Source organism: Microchirus variegatus, assembly GCF_963457635.1.
Source record: "Microchirus variegatus genome assembly, chromosome: 14".
In the NCBI taxonomy this organism is placed as follows: domain Eukaryota; kingdom Metazoa; phylum Chordata; class Actinopteri; order Pleuronectiformes; family Soleidae; genus Microchirus; species Microchirus variegatus.
In genome coordinates this window covers 12,616,166-12,639,967 of record NC_139815.1, presented here as the reverse complement: position 1 = coordinate 12,639,967, position 23,802 = coordinate 12,616,166, and the positions used below count along the sequence as shown (strand labels likewise).

The 23,802-nt window shown below is 42.5% G+C and overlaps 1 protein-coding gene across 2 annotated transcripts in view; it reads right to left on the bottom strand.

Moving 5' to 3' along the window:
- Nucleotides 1-23,252, bottom strand: part of LOC310936421 (FERM domain-containing protein 5-like) — a gene marked incomplete at its 5' end in the record, with an annotated part of 65,104 nt that extends 41,852 nt beyond the window's left edge. For both annotated transcript variants that reach the window (XM_083900482.1, XM_083900483.1), the window contains one exon: nt 23,151-23,252. In XM_083900482.1, coding sequence (XP_083756608.1) covers nt 23,151-23,252 — 102 coding nt within the window. The remainder of the gene's footprint in view (nt 1-23,150) is intronic.
- Between the last annotated feature and the right edge of the window lie 550 nt (nt 23,253-23,802).

Below are 23,802 nucleotides of genomic sequence, written 5' to 3'. Positions count from 1 at the left end.
CTCATGTAATCCAAGCTAAACCATCATGACCTTATGAGTTGTTTCCATGTTGTCAAAATAGCTGTGTCGGGATTCACCAAATCCCAGGCCAGAGTAATCAGTAAGTCAGTCTTGCAATCAAACAGACGCAGGGAACACTAGGGCCATGCATCGCTGAGGAAGTGGAAAACCTGCCTCGGAAATGAGTCTCCGCTGTCTTTCATAAAAATGTAACATGCTGAGCAAATGTAAATGCAGCGACGGTTTCCCTGCATAAACCCACATCAGCAGCCTTAATTGCATTCCAGAACTCTCCCGGTCTTTTGATATACATGATGTGAGATCCGGACAAGGCTCCGCAGAGACACAAATAATAGTAATAATATAAAAAAATAAAAGGCTGAGGAATTGGCTGACAATAAGAGAAAGAAACCACTTGGAAACAAAGGAAGCAGGAGAATAAAAAGCCTGCATTTTATCTTCACTTAAAACCCAAGTGGTGCCCTCGTCTTGGTGCCTGAAGCTGAGAAACCAAGCTCAGGAATCTAATTAGCTGTCTGCTTGTGCTGGAAATCATTTCATATGATAAAAAAAAAATGCTTTTATTTCTGGAGTTAACATTTTCTTGCCTTGACAGCTGGACACAGAGCTCTCGCACTGCAGTCATTTTGGCAGATCATAATGCAACCCCTTTAAACTTTCCATCTGTTGCACAAAAACAGCGGTAATGTCAGCAAACTGAGACGACTGCCCGTTGATCCAAAATTCAGTCTTCTGTTGGAATGTGAGAGAAAATGAAACACTTGTAACAGTCATCCAATACAATATTTGTAGTCTACGTGTGTGAAAGTAGCCTGACAATAAGCTATGTCTATTACACGTCTCGTAAACTAAGCTGATAAATAAAGGACTAGCAAAGCTGATCAGATTATCTCAAATCAGAGGCATCTCAGATGAAATGTAAATCTTGTATCCATAGCACAATTCTTTAGGAATCCCCTTAGGAAATCTCGAGGCCTCTCCCCATTTGTGTCTACATTACCTACTTCAGATAAGATTCCTGTGCCAACCCTGGCACTGGTTTCCCTTCATTTGGGAGAGGCTTGGATTCTATGAAAAAACACTATTTAGAAGAGTTCATATGAGGAGATTCTATTTTTCTAGGTTAAAGTGGGAGAGACTAAGTGAGGGGAAAAACAGAAACACCAAACAGGGTTTCACAACATTTCATAAAGTGATGGGTTTCCAAAAAACTACGAAAATATCAAAATTGAGCAAATAAAACAGTCCGTTTTCTCAAATCTGAGAGTCCATTTTCTCCATTTTAAAAGGGATGATGCACAACTCAAACAAAGTTGACAATAAATAGATAAATAAATATGGATATGTAGATTATAGATTTGTTTTATATGTGTACTGTGAAACATTTAATTCACTTTTCCTGACTGAATTGCATGTTTCTTGAAGAAAAATCTCACAAATAAATTAGAAGCAAATAATAAACAACAAAGCACAATATTATATGCATACATATATATATATATATATATATATATATATATATATATATATATATATATATGTATATATGTATATATATATATATGTAGTATATTTCCTTTTGTCTTGATAAGCATCTTAAAAGTTAAAGGATCTAAGGACACCAGGATCTCATTGAGGCTGAGTGCCAATCTACAAAATCAATTTTTCTGTGGACGTCCAAATCTATATTTCATACTGTGACCATCGGAGTTGCAGTGATTGATGAAAAATGTGTCTGGAATAGATTAATTGCTTGCTGCTGGCAGAGGACATGCAGAGTTTGAGCGAGTGTGTCACGGCTGTGTGTATCTGTGTGTGTGTGTCTGTGAATATGTGCGCACTCAAATAGGACTTATTGTAAAACCTAAGTGAGACAGAGGACGATGTCGAAAAGCTGTTTGTTTATTGCCCCGATGGGTGAAGGAAATGTCAAACGGTGTTTTCATCAGTGAGAAACAGCTTAGTCTGATTTTACAACCATTTTTTTTTTTTTTTCAACATTTGAAATTCTGTTTGTGTGTATAGGCTTCCTCTTGAACGCTCTGCTTTGATTTAAATTTACTCGACAATCATTTGTTTCATCAAAGAGACTCACTCACTCTCTGCTCACACAACTTGGCTCTTATTCAAAAGCTGCACAATCAAATTGATGATCCAGTGGAAACATCTGTCACCCACTAAGAAATTCTGCCAAACACTTCCAGCTCGTCTACGTGACTTATGACTAGGTGATCCCACACCAGCCCAACCCACACACTACCTAGTTATAATGGGAATTTATCCATCAAACTGCTGAACATTCTTTTTTTTCACAATATAATTCACTGAAACTTTTTGTGGGTGCTTCTTGGAATGTTCAGCCATCTTGCTTTATTAGCACAATGTTGCAGTTGTATTTCAGCCTTGCTTGTGGTTTTGATTGTGATTTAAAGGAGACGTATTATACCCTATTTCTCCAAGTTAAACTAGTTCCCTGGTGTCCTAATGAACATGTCTGTGACATGCTTTGGTCAAAATACTTTAAGAATGAAGCACCACAGCAGTTCTATCACTCTGCCAAAACAGCCCTGTTCAGAACGCTCTGTTTTAAGTGCCTGTCTCTTTAAATGCAAATGAGACACAGGAAACTACATCAGTGTCACTGAGGCTCCGGCAGCTAACAGGAAGTTAGCATTTGGAAAAGCCATCATTTGCCGTCATTTATAAAATGTATCCACTGGACATGTAAATCCTCTGAGGCTAGACGTTTGTGTAGAACTCTGTGCTGCACTGTGCAGCCAGGAATAGAACACTTTGCCGACTTCCGCTCTTCCGGATACTATTGCTCTCGCCTGCACTCTCGTGTTTTTTAGGGACAAGGTGGAGCTCTTCGAGACAACAATTATAGGAATGTCTCATTGTGACGTAACAACGAGTGCGGGAGTCAACATTGCGTGTTTTATCTCCTGTACTTAGACTGAGGCGGACCACAACAACATGAGCGAGTCTTCTTTTTTTACACTTTGCCTACTCATAGGGCCTCCAGAGTCCCAAATATAAGTATTAAAATAATTAAAAAGTTGATTTTGCATAATATGTCCCCTTTAAGAGAAATAAATTCCCGTACACAGTGTGGGAATGTTTCCAGACGACACAAGAACAAAATCCCACAATACTGATAAAGAGAGAGTCATTTGACAATGTTTTGAATATAATGGACAAACTTCAGCCGAAAAAGCTTAATTTAACAAAGTGTAAATGCGTACTGTGACGTTACAAAAAACTACAATTACCATCCAGTGCTTGTATGACTGCACTCTTAGAAATAAGGGTTCCAAAAGGGTTCTTCGACAAGGGCTGAGGTTCTACCTGGAACCATTTGCTTCTGAAAAAGCCTTTTTCAAGGGTTCTTGGTAACACTAATGGTTCCAGTAAGAACCATTTTGATCCAGAGAACCCCTTAGGGTTTTAGAAGGGTTCTTCGTAGAACCCTCCAAAAGGTGCCAAAAAGGGTTCTCCTATGAGGACAAGACAGAGAACCTAATATGGTTCTACTTAGCTCTTTTATTTCTAAGAATGTATGGTCATCAACTCAATTTTAGTTTATGCAGTTTTTATAAGATTATACTCAATGGCCACCAGGGGGACAACTCCGCTGTCTCTCCGCAATCATTAAAAACACAGTCAGACAGCCTTCCAGGCCAGAAGAGTGGAGACTTCTGCAACAGAGTTGCTGTATTGGGTATAAATGTGTAGGGAAATACAGCCGATTGAATTCATGTTTGTGTCCACAGAGGAATGCAAGAGGACAAGCAAGAGGGTCTGCGAGGAGAAGTGAGGGCTCTTTGGCTGCCGCTTGACTTAAGTGTGCACCACTCTGCATGAGGAAGTGAGCTGACTGTGCAAGGGGATGAGCATGTGTGAGTAAGAGGAGCCGTACTTAGTATTCCACACACATAGGGTTTCTCTGCTGTTGCAAGGGTTTAAAAATAGACCTCAGCAGACTCGCAGGACTGTCGAGCTGAGCAAAAAAAAAGAAAAGAAAAAAGAAAGAGGTGCAGCTTGCATACGATGACAGACATCCGGAGTGGTGCGGATGATGTGACAGAACGGGTTTGTCTTTGGTAATGATGATTATAAACCAGACAGTGCAAACCGTATTGGGAAAAAAAGACATAAACTGCTAAGATTTACCATCACTATATTCTATGTTCTCTTCTATTATATAAAAAGAAAAGAAAACACTGTAAGATAAGTTATTTTGCCTTAATCTGAATCTGAAAAGAAACACTAACTTAAAAAGTCTAGTTAATACTTATTATGATAGATATCAGATAATTAAACGTACTGAAGAAAATAGTATTGATATATATTGTTTTTTGGAATAATTCTACTATTATACTACTTAAAACATTATTATGTTATACACCAACATATTACAACTGCTGATATAAACTGGAGTTGCTCATAATTACCTTCCGTCATCTGCTATGGCATGTGTGACGGCCCTCTGCTGTGGCCTGCGTTGTGTGTTTGTGTGTCCCTCCCTTTCTGTCTGCAGGTATCTCAGTGGGCGGGGCTTGAAACCAGGAGCACCTGGCCAGTCTCCTGGAAGTTTTAAAAGCAGACCGTCTCAGTCGTTCTCGTTCTCTCACACCAGAAGGACCTGGTTATCCTCCGGGGTCATTGTATTGTTTTGTTGGCTGCGGCCTGGTTTTTACACCTTACAACATCCTGCATTCATCACTCACACGCATCCATCGGCAGACACACTGATAACCAAACATTCACACTTCATGGCATTATTTGATTTGTGCACTTTATTTAAATAAATATTGTTAATTGTTACTTTACCCGCGTCTCACTATCTTTTGTCATGGCTTTTTGAGCCGGTCGTGACAAAGTGGGGGCTCGTCCATACGCGATTTAACTCGTGTTTTCATTCATGCCTTTATGAGCGGTAGATTTATCAATGGACTCGTCAGCTGTTGCTGAGCGAGTGACGTCAGCGTTGGTAGTACTACGAGGCTTTGTGTAGCGATCTGCGCTTTGAGTAGCGACGTTTTGGGTCTGTTTCATCGAGTGAGATGTGTGTAAGTTGTTTGTATTAAATTGTTGGTAAAGTTATTAGTTAAACTGAAGGTGAAGTGAATGTCGGCTGGTGTTCACATCGTAACGGAGCCATTTTCCCCTGGTAGGTTGTAGCAGCGTTGCTCCTTTGGGCTTCGCTGGGTTTGTTTTTTTCGATAGTGCTGCGGTGCTAGCGGTTAGAGCTTGTCTCGGGAGCATGTCCGTGGTTGTGGGATTGTTGCCAGAAACTGGTCGCTTTCCTAGGCCAGCGGTCTCTAGTGCGTAAATACCCGCCGCAAAGCCGCATGAAGACTAGGTGAGTCAGTTTATGTAGTTTCGGTTAGGCAGTCTAGTTAGTGGGGATTATTCGCTCCGACTGAGGTCCTTTCGGGCCGCGTGATCACTAAGCTGTCATTCGTTTTTCCTGGTGTTGAGGTGTAACTTTTGGGCTTTTCTCTGAACTGTGTGACTTTTTTGATGTCTGAGGTGGACGAGTTTGTTAAAGCTCCAGCGGAGGAGTTGTTGGATAAGTGCACGAAGGAACAGTTACTGAAAATAGCAGATCATTATGATATTGAGATCTCTGATAAACGGTTAAAGGATACTGTTAAAAGTATTCTGCGCGCTAATCTGAGTGATATGGGTGTATTGATAAGCGGTGCGCAACCTCTTGGCTTAGCCAAGGCGGAGAGTTTGGCTCCGCCGGTGGTTACGGTTGGTGGGCCGAGTAATCTCACATTTGAGCAACAGAGAGAATTGTTGTTGTTGCAGTTGGATCATGATAAAATGATAAAAGAGGCTGAGCGGCAGATGGCATTGGACAGGCTCCGCTTCCAAACGGAGCAAACGAAGCTGTCTTTGGAGCAGTCCCGGCTTGAGTTGTTAAAAGGTGGAAGCCCTGTTTCTGGCGCTTCGGGAGAACAGGAGAATTCCTCTATTAATCCCGGGGGCGGGGGTGTCTGTTTTGATATGCTTGGCAACTTGAGGCTGCTTCCGAAATTTAATGAAAAGGATCCGGAAACTTTTTTTTCTCTATTTGAACGTGTGGCTGAATCGAGAAAGTGGCCGGAGTCTGCGCGCACAGTAATGTTACAATGTGTTTTAACTGGGAAAGCTCAGGAGGCCTATTCATCTCTGTCCTTTGTTGACAGCCAGAGTTATTCGGTGGTGAAGTCCGCTGTTCTCAAGGTCTATGAGCGGGTCCCCGAAGCTTACCGTCAACGTTTTCGGATGTGGCGGAAAGCTGAGAATCAGACGCACCTGGAGTTTGCGCGCGACCTGTCGGTTCATTTTACGCGCTGGTGCTCTGCCCTGGAGGTAAAGACTTTTGAAGATTTATGTGATCTGATAGTGTTGGAGCAATTTAAGAATTCTATTCCTGATAATATTGCGAACCACATCGGCGATCAAAAAGTGAAGACTGCCATAAGAGCGGCTGCGCTGGCAGATGACTATGTCCTGACGCACAGGCGTGCGTTTGGAGAAGGGCGCGCTCGCGGCTCTGGTTCTATTGAGAGTGCCGGGGTGAGTGATGCGTTTCCTTCTGTTTATCCGTCTAGATCTGATGGGAGGTTTCGTGGCCTGAGAGGTCCTGAGAAGATATGTAACTTCTGTCATAAGAAAGGTCACTGGAAAGCTGATTGTTATATTTTAAAAGCTAAAGCCAAACAACCCGTGACGCATGTGAAAGGTGCTTGTGTAGCGATGTCGGCACCCGAGGTGCATGGAGTTCGTTTGAATAAGGGGATATTGCAGCGAGATGTTGCAGCTGGTGAGCTAGATGCTTTTTTACCTTTTGTGTCTAGTGGATTTGTCTCTTTACTGGGAAGTGAGGAGAAGGTGCCAGTTAAAATTCTGCGTGACACTGCTGCATTTGATTCTTTTATTCAGGCTTCCGTGTTGCCTTTTTCAGACAAGAGTGATGCAGGGTTCACTGTTCCTGTGCGGGGGGTTGGCATGCGGGTGTTGCAGGTTCCGCTGCATAACATCCAGTTATTCTCAGATCTCGTTCAGGGTCAGGTGGCGGTTGGCTTACGTCCAGCACTGCCTATTGAGGGCATTACGCTCATTTTGGGTAATGGTGTAGCGGGGTCCCGCGTTTGGGCAAATGGTTCACCGCCGCCTCTTGATGTTTCCTCTCTACCCTTGATCAGTAAACATCCGGACGAATGTGAATTGAATTTTCCGGAGGTTTTCACAGCCTGCGCGGTGACGCGCGCCATGGCGCATATTGATGCTGCTGCTCACGTCCAGAAGTCGAAAGGTGCGAAGCACGACGCGTCGGAGCTGATTGCATTTTCTATGTCTGATGTTCCCCTCTCAGTTTCGTTGGAGGACCTGAAGACAGAACAGCGAGCTGATCCTTCCTTAGCTGCTCTTTTTGAGCAGGTGCTTCCGCCAGAAGACGTGAGTGAGAATTCTCGGGGCTATGTTGTTGATAACAATATTCTTTTGAGAAAATGGGTTTCCCACTGTGATGATTTTGTTGCTGACCCGGTTTTCCAGGTCGTGGTGCCATTTAAGTTTCGGGACGCTGTACTGAGGTTGGCGCATAATGATGCTGGCCATTGGGGGGTCAGAAAAACTTATGACCAGGTCTTGCGACATTTTTTCTGGCCGCGTCTGAAGCGGGATGTTGCGGAATACATAAAAACCTGTCATACGTGCCAACTTACAGGTAAACCTAACCAGGGAATAGCGCCCGCACCTTTGTTCCCTATTCCAGCCGTCAGTCAGCCTTTTGAACATTTGATTATCGATTGTGTGGGGCCGTTGCCTCCTTCCCGGTCTGGTGCTGTGTACCTTCTCACTGTAATGTGTCAGACGACGCGCTATCCCGCTGCATATCCATTACGCACGACAACTGCGCGGTCTGTTGTGCGCGCACTCAGCCAGTTCATTTCGGTTTTTGGGATTCCGAAAGTTATTCAATCAGATCAAGGCTCCAATTTCTCATCCCATTTATTTTACCAAGTCTTGAAACAGTTGCACGTAAAACATAACAAAGCGTCCGCGTACCATGCGCAGAGCCAGGGGGCCCTTGAACGGTTCCACCAGACGCTGAAATCACTGCTGCGTTCATACTGTACTGAGATGGAGGGGGATTGGGAAGAGGGTCTGCCCTGGTTGTTGTTGGCTGCTCGGGGGGTTACACAGGAGAGTACCGGTTTTAGTCCAAATGATTTAGTGTTTGGACACACAGTGCGCGGGCCGCTGTCTCTGCTTGGTGATCAGTGGAAGGAAACGGAGATTCCAAAAAACTTGATTGATTATGTAAACGGGTTTCGCCATCGACTATATGCAGCGGGCGTGTTAGCCAATCAGAACTTGTCGTCTGCACAGTATAAAATGAAGCGAGTGTTTGATCGGCGTGCTGAGAAAAAAGTGTTTAGTGTGGGGGACCTGGTTTTAGCTTTGTTGCCAATAATCACTTCTCCATTGCAAGCTAAGTTTTTAGGTCCCTATGAGGTGGTGAAACAGGTGTCTGAGCTGAACTACATCATTTCCACCCCTGAGCGCAGAAAAAAGACTCAGATGTGTCATGTAAATCTGCTGAAGCCTTATTATGCTCGTGATTCTCCTGACTCTCATACCATGCAGGCTCCGATCTCGTCGGAGGGCCCACAGCCGTTTTGTTCAGCAGGTAGGGTGTCCACTGTCCATGTCCCTCAGATTGTGGCAGCTGAGGTGGAGGATGGTTTGCCAGTTTTGGACCCCACTCTGGTGCAGGGTCGTCTGAAGAATTCAGAGTCCTTGTGTAATTTACCTGTGTTGCTTGGTCATCTGTCAGAGTCCCAACAGGCAGATTTATCAGAGGCGATTGAAATGTATCCTTGTTTGTTTGGTGACACACCCACACGGACACATTTAATAGAGCACGATATAGATGTTGGGGATGCCCAGCCTATAACACAGAGGTTTTATCGTGTTAACCCTGAAAAGCGTAAATGCCTGGAAACTGAAGTACAGTACATGTTGGATCATGGAATTGCTGAGCCGTCCTCCTCAAGTTGGGCTTCGCCTTGCATCCTAGTTCCTAAGCCCGATAACACATTTAGGTTCTGTACTGACTTTCGTAAAGTTAATGCTGTCACTCGGCCTGACTCCTTTCCGCTTCCTCGTATGGAAGATTGTATCGATCTGGTGGGACAGGCAACATTTGTCAGTAAGTTTGATTTGTTAAAAGGTTATTGGCAGGTTCCTTTGTCTCAGCGGGCACGTGACATTTCAGCGTTCATAACGTCAAATGGTCTGTTTTCATACCAAGTCATGCCTTTTGGGTTGCGGAATGCTCCTGCAACCTTTCAAAGGTTGATGACAAACATTTTAGGTGACCTAGAGGGGTGTGCTGTGTATCTCGATGACGTGGTTGTGTTCTCTGACACATGGTCTCAACATCTGGAGCGCATCCAGGCCCTGTTCAGACGCCTGGCCCGAGGCACGACTCACCATTAACCTTGCGAAGTGTGAGTTTGCGAGGGCAACGGTGACTTATCTGGGTCGAGTGGTTGGGCGGGGTACTGTCCGTCCTCTAAAGGAAAAAGTCCAAGCAGTCGCCTGTTATCCTGTACCGGTTACAAAGAAAGAGTTGATGCGTTTTCTCGGTTTAGTGGGCTACTACAGGAGCTTCTGCAGGAACTTCTCTGAAGTAGTTGCGCCACTTACTGATTTGTTGAAGGCAAAAGTAACATTTGTCTGGTCCCCTATGTGTCAGCAGGCTTTTGATCGAGTGAAAATGTTGATGTGTGATGCTCCGGTTCTTGCAGCCCCACGGTTCGATCGTCTGTTCTCCTTGCAGGTGGACGCCAGCCATGTCGGGGCAGGAGCTGTTCTCCTGCAGGAGGACGACGTTGGTGTTGCAAAGCCTTTAAGTTTCTTTTCGAAAAAGTTCAATTCTTATCAGCTCAATTACTCGACCATAGAAAAGGAAGCACTGGCCTTGGTGTGGGCTTTAAAACACTTTGATGTCTATGTGGGTTCTGGTGTTGTGCCTGTGGTGGTCTACACCGACCACAATCCCTTAACCTTTCTCAATTCGCTTAAAGGTCCCAACCATAGATTAATCCGGTGGTCTCTGTTATTACAGTCCTACTGGTTAGACATTCGGCACATTAAAGGCTCTGACAATGTGGTTGCAGACGCGTTGTCCAGAGCACCTTGTCAGTAAAATTTCCAATGTTTAACTTAAGCTGGAGGTGTGTTTGCCTCTTGGTGTCCCTGTCTCTCCTTTCCTCTCTTAAAATTGCTTCCTTGGTACCAGGTTGCAGAAGGGTATGGTGATGGTGAGGAGCACCAGTGGTGAATAACATTCAGCAGGTAAAACAAAATTTAGTTCACTGGTGAAGCGTTAAGCCCAATATGGTAATATATATATATATGTATAAATTATATGCACTGATTGTTTGAAATGTGTTGCACTATTATTCAAGATGGTGAAAGATGGGTATTAGTGTCTTTTATTAATGTAGTCTTTGTGGCGCTGAGGTCGGGCCACCTTCTTATGGAGGGGGGTGTGACGGCCCTCTGCTGTGGCCTGCGTTGTGTGTTTGTGTGTCCCTCCCTTTCTGTCTGCAGGTATCTCAGTGGGCGGGGCTTGAAACCAGGAGCACCTGGCCAGTCTCCTGGAAGTTTTAAAAGCAGACCGTCTCAGTCGTTCTCGTTCTCTCACACCAGAAGGACCTGGTTATCCTCCGGGGTCATTGTATTGTTTTGTTGGCTGCGGCCTGGTTTTTACACCTTACAACATCCTGCATTCATCACTCACACGCATCCATCGGCAGACACACTGATAACCAAACATTCACACTTCATGGCATTATTTGATTTGTGCACTTTATTTAAATAAATATTGTTAATTGTTACTTTACCCGCGTCTCACTATCTTTTGTCATGGCTTTTTGAGCCGGTCGTGACACATGATTTACAAGACATACTTCATCCTAAGTGATAAAGAAGTAGGTTGTTTTTTCTTACCTGCTAACAAAATGCAATCAGGAAACTTTCCTGATTTAGTACCCATTTATAGAATACATGCAGCTAAATCTAATGCAGCACGCATAGTAACAGTTGTTTAATTAACCCTGCCTTTGCAAAGTGATGCTATTAAATTACACTGCATTATACAGACAATTGTTTAAGCATATTTTATACACCCTTAATTACAAACCCCAGTCAGTAGTATGTTTTTTCTATGATTAATTATGGAGGGTGTGTTTAAAGGATAATCGTTTATTTTTGGATGCTCACACATCCACGAGAGAGGGCAAGTAACACAGACCACAACCCAATGGCCTGAAACAACAACACAGACATTGTGAAACAATGGTCGACTTCACAGAATTCCATTGCTAAGAATCATATAAAAATATTCAACTAACATTTAACTGCAAGGTTACTGCTGATTTTTCTCTCTAAACCTTTGTGGATTTGCGTCACAGCCGTGCGTCAACACTCGCGCACCTGTGCACTGCGGCCATTGTACTGTGCTAAGTCAGCAGGCCAGGTCTTACAAGATCTAACAGCTAAGCTTTTCTTACTTTAAGTCAAACCCAATGTGGATGAGCAGTCAGAGGCAATTCTAGAGTCTGTAGGGGCCCTAAGCAAAGAAGGGGGGCCCTTCCCACCAATGTTCATCACCATTATGTTACAAGTAATCTGACAACAAACGAAAAATGTATGAGTTCAAACTTATGAACTAACATGGAAAAACCTTGTATGTGAAAATATAAATGTAAAGAACAATAAAATACTGTAAATAGCATTTAAAAAACTATATAAACTTAGTAAAAAAAAATACATTACACTGTAAAGAACCCACATTATAAAACAATATAAATACATAGAACAATAAAATACTGTAAATAACTGAAAAAAAACATGGGCCCCCTATCGGCTCGGGGTTGCCTGCCTTGCCTGTTCACAAGCTGCGCCTCTGTGAGCAGAAGCCGTAAGAAACCGGCAATATTTTTAAATGCCACATCCTCCTCATGTATTCATTTGCTGGAATGGTAACTGTCCAAGATTAGGTCAAGTGGACACTCTATCGTGACCGTATGTGTGAGAGTGGATGGTTGTTTTTCTCTATGTGTGGCCCCTGTGATGGACTGTTGAACTGATTCTGAGGAATCGTTTTTTATATTATCATATTCATTTTTAGATACCATTTATTTAGAGATGGCTACTATGTCCCCGGGATCTTGTTTGAAAGGTGCAGTATTGTGTGCAGCCTCAAACAGCACAAGAATAAGGCAACTTTCTCACTTTCAATGCCACTCCCAAGATGGCGGCGACGTTGACACATTCCCCCAGTAGTCAATGCATTATCTATGTCTATGTATCTTTGTGTTGTCCTGATACATGTCTAGAAACTTGCATGGGTTTGAAAATGATGATCTGATTCAGCATTAATTTACAAAAATACTGTACAGAATAAAATCAGCAGCAAGTTAAGAGAAGACATGCCGTATTGAAAACAAGTTTTCAGGTGCAAACCTCATCAATATGGTGATTCAATAATATCAAACCAGTGGAACCAGAAGGAACTGCATTATGAATAATAATACATTACACTCATGCATCTCTGACCAAAAATCCCAACAGAATAAACGATTCTGGTGAGTTCAGTGTTGGCCAACATCGGTCTAGACAAGATCACTGCTGTGTCTCAACTTTCTCATGACATGTTGAACTCGACAGCGAACCTCTGCCTTCCTGTTGCAACTTTTTACATTTGTTTGAGAGAGCAAAGAGCAAAAATGCGTGTCAGGGAAGACACAGTGAGATCAAGATGCTGCACTCTTTTTTTCTGTTATTCATTTTAAGACTTTCCTGCTGTTCAGCCGATGACGGTGTGAGAAAGATTTCTCTGTCAGTCTGATATCCACCAGCATTGAGAAACTAAACACATTAAAGCCCCCATAGAGTGGTCCTATCGCACATATATGTGAGTTATGGAGGTCTACTCACATACATTAACTTGTTTTTACGGTCAAAAACCTGCAAACCAGCCGATAGAAATCTCTCGTCATTCGCGCTGTTTCAGACTGAAATCTCACCCCCAGAAGACAGAACTGTGTTGTGATTGGCCAGCCAACGAGAGCTTTCCCAACTGTCTTGTGATTGGCCAATACCTGGAAGTGACTTAATCAGCACGCCAGCTCTCAGAAGCGCAGCTCCCCTTCTGGAATGTTGGATGCACTGCGACTCAACTTCACGGCTTCATAATGGTGCAGATACACACCAAAAAAAAAACCAGCATTAATTGGAACTTCCGGTCTATGGGAGCTTTAATTGTGCTAATATTCACAATATGACAAAAAACATAATCTGTTTTCTTCAGAGCATCTCTTGGTCTTTGCTATAGTCTGAATACACATAATCCCTGAGCTGTAACTGCTCCAAAACAGGCGAGGTGAACTCGATTTCCTTTCGCTGGTTAGAGTCTGGCTCCTGCTCAGTTCCCACATTAAACACTAATCTCTTTCATGCCTCTCAAATATGACAGGAACATTTCTTAATTATGTTTCAGACACAAAATGAACACCACACATACAGGAGACTGTGCAAAAACAAATCTTCAATGCTGAGTGTAGCTGTTAAAGGTCAGTCTGACTCTGTGTACTTGGAACCAAATCTTCCACAATCACTTTTTATTCTTATTCTTATTATTATTATTTTTCCTGACAACATTTTTGTTCCTAAAGGTATCATCAGCAAATACCCACAGCACTGCCTGAGAGATGAAATTCATCACTGAGAGAAAACGGCAGAGGCTGCATAAATTGCACATTTCACACGTTTCTTTCCCTGCTGTGAAATTTTGGTGTGAGAGAAAAAAATTGGATTTCATTCAAGAAAAAAAGAAGTGAATGAGCGTGTGACACCTAGGGGAGCAACACAGATGGTGACACTAGCAGCCTTCTAATGCTAGTACAAGTGCGACACCAAAGATTCATCTCCATGGCAGGTTGTTGACATATTCCAACAGATTGACGTTACCATACCTAGCTGATAAAATCTGGGATTCATACACTTGCAGTTCCGCCTCTTCTACATACTATCTGCCATTTAAATGTCTAGCGATGTCTCTAGTGCCTATAGCCTGCAGTGAAGTGCCTCTAGCAACCTTCTTGCTGTGTCACATACATTATGTTTTTGCTGTGTTGTCTACCAGTGTCAGGTTCAGTCAGGACCAAGTCCATTAATATGCTCAGCTGCAGTGCTACGGTGTGATGGAACAGAGAGAGACATGGAGAAGGAATTAAAGTTTTAAAATAAGGGAAAGTTATGTGTGATTTTGTGGAATTCAACGAGCTGGCCATGAGACAAAGCACTTACAGGGGGAAAAAAAGGGAATAGGAGACATGAGAAACATGGAGTAATGCATGCGTTATGTCACTGGAGGCAGTGTTGGGTAAAGTTCTTCTACCTCTGTTGTGTCTGAACCCAACAAACTAGTCCAGATGTCATGATCACACTCTCCCTCTTACCTAACCCCATTCTGGATCTCCTCCCGACAGAGGTGGAAAAAGTACTAAAATATTGTACTCCAGTAAAAGTACCAATACTTTGATGAAATATTACTCAAGTAGAAGTAAAAAGTAGTCCATTTGAAATGTACTTTAAGTAAAAGTTACTTAGTTACTTTGCGTGGGGTGTGAGGGTAGTAGAAATATGACAAGGGCTCAGAAATCCAAAACTATTTTGGAGCTCATGCGTCTGGCGCGACACAGGATATTACGTCACTTTTGGTGCTGGTGCTAATCACACCATCATTCGTCTGGTTCTGGAGTATATTTTTCCCCTGTAGGTCTTCATTGTGCTGAATTTTTATTTTTATTCAGTAACAGATAGGATTTATAAAGTAACTAAGTACAATACTTGAGTCAATACGTACTCAAGTAAAATACAAAATCCTGATTTTAAATTGTACTTAAAAAATACAAAATACACAAAAAAAGTATTCAATACCGTAACTTGAGTAAATGTATTTCGTTAATTTCCACCTCTGCCTCCCAAACACTGACTCTTGCCCTGAGCTCTAGCACTTCCCCGGCTCAGCTGCATCAGGCGTCCTCTCCGAGCCCCCATTCCAGCTCCCCGCTTATCATTCTATATATGTCTGTTAAACGATTAATAAATAGTGTTTATAAATCTGCTCTGCCTCCTCTGCATTTTCCGGTCCAAACTATAAATGCTCTTTTAACAGAGAGCGTAACACCAGAAATACAAAGCTTATTGCTATCGCAAACACAGCAACCTCACAACTGGGACATGTGTCTCTGAGTTTTAATGGGTCTATTCTACAATGACTGCATCGGCACTTTAACTGAACATGTAGATACATTTTGGTGAGCAAGGGATTCATGTTTTCATAGCAAGCTTCCTAAATTGAATGAATGAATGAATGAATGAATGAATGCATTTGGGAAAATGTGCAACATCAATGCTGAATGATCTGAACTGAACTGAATGATCCTGAAATAATGATCAAGGTTGCATAATGTTACCACCAAGGATGCTTTGTGTATTAAAATACTATATTTTATAGTACTTACAACTTACAACATGAAAACTGGATAGAAATTAAAACCCAGTGGAGAAGTCAAAGAATTCAACCAGAAGCAGCTTTATTGGCCAAGTATGAGCGCACGTACAAGGAATTTGACTCTGTTATTTTCACTCTCCGTGTTTAAAAAGAAAACGTGACAAGAACAATGTACCGATCTGATAGTATGTATGTTCTCACTCAAAGATAAAGTCAGCAGGTCAGAAGAGTCCCTGACATCATGGGAGTCGTACATCTGACAACACACACCAAAGCCCTGAAAAGGCTTATTTCACAGTTTCTCCACATTATGGAGGATTTCTCCACATTAGGTAGACACATTTCTAACAGGATTCAAAAGGCACATGACTCATGTGCAGTGAGGCTGATAAGCAGAAGCTCTGTCTAATGCACTTCCTATTTATATTCTACATTAAGCGTTCACTGGTTAGAATAAGGGGACCAGCATTCCCTGTTGAAAGCCGCTCTCTCTGAATCCCATGCCTGTTAGCCAAATGTTGTTCGTGTCCAGTAAGAATTAAGTGAATAGCAGTGGCCTTTTTTTCTTTTCTTTTTTTTTTTTTAGCACCACTTCTTACAGTTCAAGGTGCTACGAGTAGAACATTTAGCTCCTCTGTGAGAGACAAACTATTAACACTCTCTTATTAGATGTCTGAAAATATAATAAGAACATCTTAATATTTCCCATTTAGCTCCTTCTGCTTACACATGGGAGCTTCCCATCTGAGCAGAATTAAGTTCTCATCTGCTGATCAGATCCACTAAGCTCACACTGAGAGTCCTTAGTTGTGATCAAAAACTTTTTTTAGAGCAAGGCAGAGTATTCATGCATGTCCTCAACCCATGTCACTGTCTGATTGTCTGCCCAAATAAAGTCTCAACATCAAAGTAATTCTACTGATTTACCTTTTGATTAAAACGTGCTTCTATTGAAAAGGTGAATATAATCAATAATAATATAATAATCATTTGAATGCACCCTAACTAGCTTATTTGGATGATGTGGATTAGTTAGAAGCATGAAACATGCAAACATCTACATACACTCAAAACGCTGGCTTCTTTAGTGAATGGTAATATGTGAAGAATTAGATGTACTTTAGTGTCAGAGGAGAGGACCATTTAAATAATGGTCAGCTGAAGTAAAGAACAGCAATTTCACACTTAAACTGTGATTAACACTCTGTATCTGATGTTTTCTTCTTTCAACAACAAACCATAAAATGCCTTCGTGAATTCATATTTAAAGCTCACAATGGAGTGGTCCTGTTGCACATAAATGTTAGTTATGGAGTTCTACTTACATACATTAACTTGTTTTTATGGTCAAAAACCTCGAGGTTGCTGTAAACGAGCCGATAGAAATCTCTCCTCACTGACACTCTCCTCAGTCGAGGTGTTTCAGACTGAAATCTCACACCCAGAAGACAGACTGATTTGTGATTGGCCAGCCAGCGTAGAGCCTTCCCAACTGTCTTGTGATTGGCCAGTACCCGGAAGTGACATAATTAGCACACCAGCTCTCAGAAGCGCAGCTCCCCCCTCTGGAACGGTGGATGCACTGCTACTCATTATCAAAACATTGTTCTAACAATGTTTAAAAATGGCTTCGTCACGACTCCCCGCAAAAGTCCCTCTTATGACTTTGACCCGGAGTCAGACCCAGAGTCAGAAGACACTGTCGCTCGTGAAACACCTCCACAACGGACGTTATTCTTCTTCTGCGGTTGAATGTATGCAACCGGATGTACCCGGACTAGTGCCCGGAGCAGGAGGATCCGCTGTTCAGGAGAACCGCTGTTTACGTAACCAGAAGGGAGATCTCGCTGAGCCCGAGATTACGATAAAACACAGCGTTCTCAGCAGTGGCTGAACTGTTTGTTTTGAACCTTCAGGGCTTCGTAAACGAGGTAATGACGCAGATACACACTAAAAAACAGCGTTAATTGGAACTTCCGGTCTAGGTCCGCTTTAATACAGGTTTTGTTTGGATCCATTTCAGTAATTAATCTCACTCAACTGATTGGTCAGATTTTGGGGTAAAGAGATTATTTCAGTTCAGAAATGTTGAGGGGACGGCAACATGGGCAGAACAGGCCCGTCCATGTATAAAAACAAAATATGTTACAAGTTGTATTCCAATTTTAGTTGTGCACACCACGAAGAAAATAGTACGAGTGCAGGTAGACCACTCAGGAGACAAGAGCAACCTATTTTAATAATGCATTCACAGCGCAAAAACCAGAGGAGCTCCTTCCAAGTTCTGCATTTGGGAGCGTTCCTAATTTCATTTGTGAGCTATATATACAGCCCTACATCTTCAGATGTTGGGCTGTTTACATTATATGCTAAGAAGCGTATGGCTCAGCTTATTAATTATGGATAATTTAATGATCATATCTGGAAAACAATTGATGTGGAACAGTGGACCTTTATTGTTTAACTGATCATATGGATAACATATTATACACTGTATATTATTGCACATATTTACATTTTATATTTATTATATTGTATATATATTGAAGATAATGTGGTCTTTGTCTGATCCTCCACTTTCTCTTCCCTTTATTTTTTTCAATTTTTGAAGGTCACACAGTATCTTCCATCGTTCCCCTATGATGTGATTTCATTATTGCAGCAAAAGTTCAAGGTGTAGGCTAATTGAGCTAAATGGAGACTATGACAGGTGCTGAGCCTCATGAGGGCCCTTCTAGGACACATCTCCCAACATGAGCAGGGAACAGCAGCAGCTATCTGCTCTCATCTTCACCGAGACAACACTGTCATTTTCAGTCTGGTCCTTGTGATGTAATCTAAGCAAGTGGAAATGGAGATGTGTTTACTTTCAGATACACTATGTGAGGTATAATTAATAAAGCTACCAAAATGTTGGCTCAGCCACTAATCCTCTTTATGTTCCCATTAGGCACAGCCAGGTCCCACTTTTTGTTCTGACGTACTATGCTTACGGTATGAGCTTGTCAAAAACAGAGTGCAGGAATCACTCAGGTCATGTGCCTCTACCATTGGTGTGAACAGTCTGTGATATCGTGCATATCCTTTGTCAAGACTCTTTGAAATAATGGCATATTTTTGTTAATTTGTATGATAGAAATATTAAAATATGCCAATCAGTTGTGTAGTGAGTACACATCCACTTTTCAAGTGTTAATATGGAGATTCTGGCCTTTGTAATGGGTTTACAATGTACAAAGTGGCAATTGCTATAGGACAGCAAGGGAAGCTCAGCTTCCTCTAAAATACTGTCCAATATGTATTGTGTTCATATTTCAATACTAAACATTTAATTTTAAAAACAAGTTTGTTCAGAATCAGGTGTTTATCACAGATGATGGATCATCTTACGTGATTTTCGTATTCCCGTAGCAGCCTTCACCATTTGAAGCTCAGCTTCAACTGTTCTCTATAGGACGGCACAGAATAGGTTTTTTCACTGCGCTGAACTCCACGGTGATTGGACAAATGCGGCAAAAGAGTCACTTCCAGGGAAGCTCGGCTTCCATGACAGTGGATGGGGTGGTGGCACTGGGCTTCTGCATGATGATAAGAGGAACTGTCTGAAAGGCAGGACCAGTTTACGATTGACAGCGTTGCATAAACATACACGACAGCGGAGCTAGTTCAGCCTCAGTAGAAGTCTGTAGACAAATAAAAGAACACTAATACAGCATTTCAGTCTTGCATAGTTATCGCGTTTCCTTGTTTCCTAGTTGTTCGCTTGCGCTGTTTCAAAGACCAGCAACCACCACTGGTGCACACGTGTGCATCACACAGATTACACCAATCGTGCCAATAGAGAGCTGATCCCTCTCAATCGAGGCTGCGGTAGAAATTAAGCATTCTGTCCCCGTTGTGTGCTTTCTGCCAAAGCCGTTCCATCATTACTGGGTGAAGGAGTTGCTCAGAGGTCAAGATGGAACAAGTGCAGGCTGCACTCATCTTGTGTTTTTGTTGTTGTAAGACATTGCCATTAAATCTATAAGTTGTGCTGCAAAGTTCCCATGAAGACTTTCTTCTCTTAGTGAAGTCTGCCCCAAACCAGAGGGTTTTCAAATCTGACTTGATTTTAAAAAACGTTGGAGATCAAACAAGACACAAGGAACTTTGTAGCTGATTTACAAAGCTGATTTACTGTTTTAATCCTGACTAACACACAGACTAGCCGATCCAGTCAATATGCAGGACCACACACTTGGCGTTTAATCAAACATTTCTGTGAGGAGATTCCAGGGATTTGGGATAGAAACTTAAGGATCGAAACAAAAGTTTAAATGGTTCTGCTCATGCAGCAATCGCTGTTCTGTTGTAAATATCAAACAAACTTCTGATTTGAAACAGGGAAGACATTAAAATGGTGTCTGTTAATCCCTCACACTACAGCATAATTGGCCAGATAATCTGGGACAGAAATCTGGCCAATTTTCCTCTAGTGTGGGAAAGGCTTCAGATGAAACATGAAGAAAAATGAGAATGGGAAAGTGACAACCATACTCCCCCACACTTCACATCAACATCAAACATGAGACATGAAATTTAATAGTAAACAATCTCAGACGTCCCCCTTTTGCTGGTGATACTTCCTTAGCGACAGAGAGGATGAGGACATTCAGGGAAAGACCAGAGACTGTCATAATAACGTCTGTCCCCTGAGGACTGACACTTTGAATTGCTTGAATCTCCTCTGCCGTCAGATCGTCGAAACGAGTTGATGGTGATGGTCTTTGTGTGCTGTCATCTCTAATCCAGCAGCTTTTGAATTCCTCCGCGTAACAAGCATCAAACACTCCTCCCAGCAGGAGCTCAAAGACCAGGTATTAGACGATGCACTCCGCAAAAACAACAGCTGCACTCCATTTACAGAGGAGGTGAAACACATTAATCTCTTGTTCTTACTCCACCGCCTGTTTACCGACTGTCACGACTTCATCCATGTCACTACAGCAATTGATTTTTTTTTAACAAGTCAAAGTACAAGAAAACAGATGAATGCTTCAACCGAGGGGGCTGAGTGAGTAAAGGGGAACTTCTGAATAAGCCACACACACACACACACACACACACACACACACACACACACACACACACACACACACACACACACACACACACACACACACACACAGTAACCAGACGTAAGGTCAGCTTTACAACACAATCACAAAAAATACTTACAATAAATTCTGCCTGACTGCATTCTGTACAGCTACACCACAAACAACAGCCTCAAATAGGAAAAAAAAGCTTCTCTTCCACTGAGTCAACAACAAATAAAAACCTATAATGGTCTCATATTGTAGCTAATGCCACAACTGCAACAAGAAACTGAGATTAATGAAGGCAACATTCATTAGAGGGTCAAAGAAAGCTGTTTGTTTTCAATTTAAAAACCTTTCATAACACATTTAAGAGAAAGAACAAACATAGATTTTGTACCCTAGGTGTCTAATGATTTACAAAGCTGCCTTATATATTTTTTGTATGCTACATGTATTTTTCCAAAAAATATGTATACATATATACTTAGTATTTGTTTTTGAAATATTCTTGTATGGTTGTGTGTGGCAGAGGATGTGTCGCCTTCATCTGTGAGTGCATCTTTGAGTGCGTTTCCATTTAAAATAATGAATGTGTGCACATTTACGTGCAGCCCGTGCTATGACGACACCGCCCAAGGTGCAATAGTAACGGAAGACAAATACGCCTGATACCAAACCGAGCAGAATAGAGCTGAGCAGGAGCCTCGCCATGCTAGCCTAGAATTATGAAAAAGTGCCATGATGTACTGGCAGTGTACTTAGATTGGCCAAAATGTATTTAAATCCATATAAATTCATATTTGTATTCAAGGACTGACTCATTTGGGTCGCACTTTAATGATGTCATGTGCTTTACCATCTCTACCACAGTGAGATGACCCTGGAGGCAAAAAGTTAAAGACAAGTTTTACTGAATATAATGAGCACCACGACGGCTCTCCTTGGACCAGCATTCCCATGATTCCATGCTACTTCATGACGTCATTAAAATAGGACTTTTGTCACTGTTTTGATTGATAGACCCCTAGTGGTAGAAATTGCATACTGTGTATATAGAGTTAAAGGTACCATATGTAAGAATGTGGCCAAAAACGGTTACTACATTCAAATTCAATACACGGAGGTCTTTTAGGTTTCATTTTCTGACGTAACTGGCAACCTGTGGTTGCTCGGCAGCTGAGACTCTACTGACTACAATGATTGGTAGACGTCGGTAGGTGGCGCCACATGCCAAAACATGATTTCAAAACATAAACATGATTTGCATTCTGCAAAAAAAATGTAATTCAAATATTTTGGCTGTACTGTTGTTGTTGGTGAGTTCAGTTTGTTATATGAACATTATTCCCGAGTCTCTGTGACATATTAGGAGGATTTTATGGCCAGGTGCTTTTGATTTATTATATAATGCACCTTTAAGGTGAGATTTTAGGTGGCTAAAATCTGTTTTTCCTTTGCCGTGTTTCCAACGAGGGGACAGAAAAGCTGTCACTCCCTTGTGACCGGTGTTTCTTCAACACTCGTCACAATATCTTGTGAGACAACTGCCACAAACTTAGCATGAGCTGCTGGATAACCTCCTTTGTTGTCTGTTCTGTCGCGTTCGATGTTCGTTGTCGTCACACTGGTACATCGTCTACCACGCCTTACTTTACCAAGTAAAGGTACTGTTTTCAGTCAAAACTCAAGCCTGACCCAGGGTTGCAGACGTTCCAAACCATGCCATATTGTACCAAACCTGAACTGTGATAGAAACATTGCTCTTGTGTCCTCTGGGTTTTCGTCTGTGTCCCAGGTTAACCTTAGGTCTGATGGCAAGCTGGTGATGTGCACAACAAACTCATACAACCATAAAAATCCTCACTATCCCTTTAAGGGACATTTGGATCAGTATTTTATCAATTCACATCTAGGAAAGAGATGTACTCATACATGTCTCGGATATAAATGTCTCTCATCGCTGAGAAGCGCCAAGGTCAGGGTCAGTGTGAAGGACAAACAGCAGTGACTTCACCTTTGTTTTCACATAATCTGGATTCCCATCCTCCTCTCAGACTAATTCAAGTGGCATGTCCTGCATACAGAGCAGAACTTCCTCTCCCTCTGTCGCTCTGCCTCATGCAGATAGAGAATGCAAAAAAAATTTATCAAGATCAGCCTATCCACATATAATCTAATGCTCATTGTCAGTCCAGGAAATCTTACAGTGGTGATTGACGCACCACAGGCATCATGATCATGACGGGATGTCTGCACACACACATTGACGACGGCAACATCCGATCAGACACCTCACCATGAACGTCATCTATCATCCTCATCATCATCATCCATCCAAACAAATGTTCAACAACTGGTGGAGTGGAGTCAGGGTGGATCATCATGACTACTCATGGAACCCAGTGACTTCACGGCACAACAATTAGGTGACACAGAGTGGTGCCCACACTGACCTGGATGGTGCAGGTGTACTCCGAGTCGTCCAGCAGCCTCACCGTGCAGTTGCATTCCCTGTCCAGACTCCTGATGCTGCTGCTCATCAGTCTGCTCAGCATCTTCTCGATCGTCTGCGTGCGGGACCGCGGAGAAGGGGCGCACTGCACATGCACACACACATGCGTGCGAGTTGATTAACGACGTCCCTGTTCGGAGGTGGCGCAACACCTGCTCAGCGGCGGCGGCGGCGACGGTGACGGTGAGCAGCAGCAGCAGCGGGGCATCGCTTCATCAGCAAGCAGGCGCGCGCGCGCGCGTGTGTGTGTGTGTGTAGAGAGAGAGAGAGATGGTTGGTGAAGGTACCGCACGGTTGTTAGTCAGTGAATAGTTGCAATAGTGCTGCTCTGTCTCTCTCTCTCTCTGGTCCGGTCATGTCACACCTCACTGCTCTCTCTCTCTCTCCCTCGGTCTCATCGCCATTGACATGCTGCGCGCTCTCTGCGTCTCTGCAGCCTCCCTCGTCCTCCACAGAGCAGCTCAGACATTCCGATACGCATATAAGTAAATCGATCGACGTCGTGACCACATGTAGCCACATGGTCAGGAATAATAAAACACTAGTGCGCCTCTGCAGCGTCACACACACACACACTCACACATACAGTACAC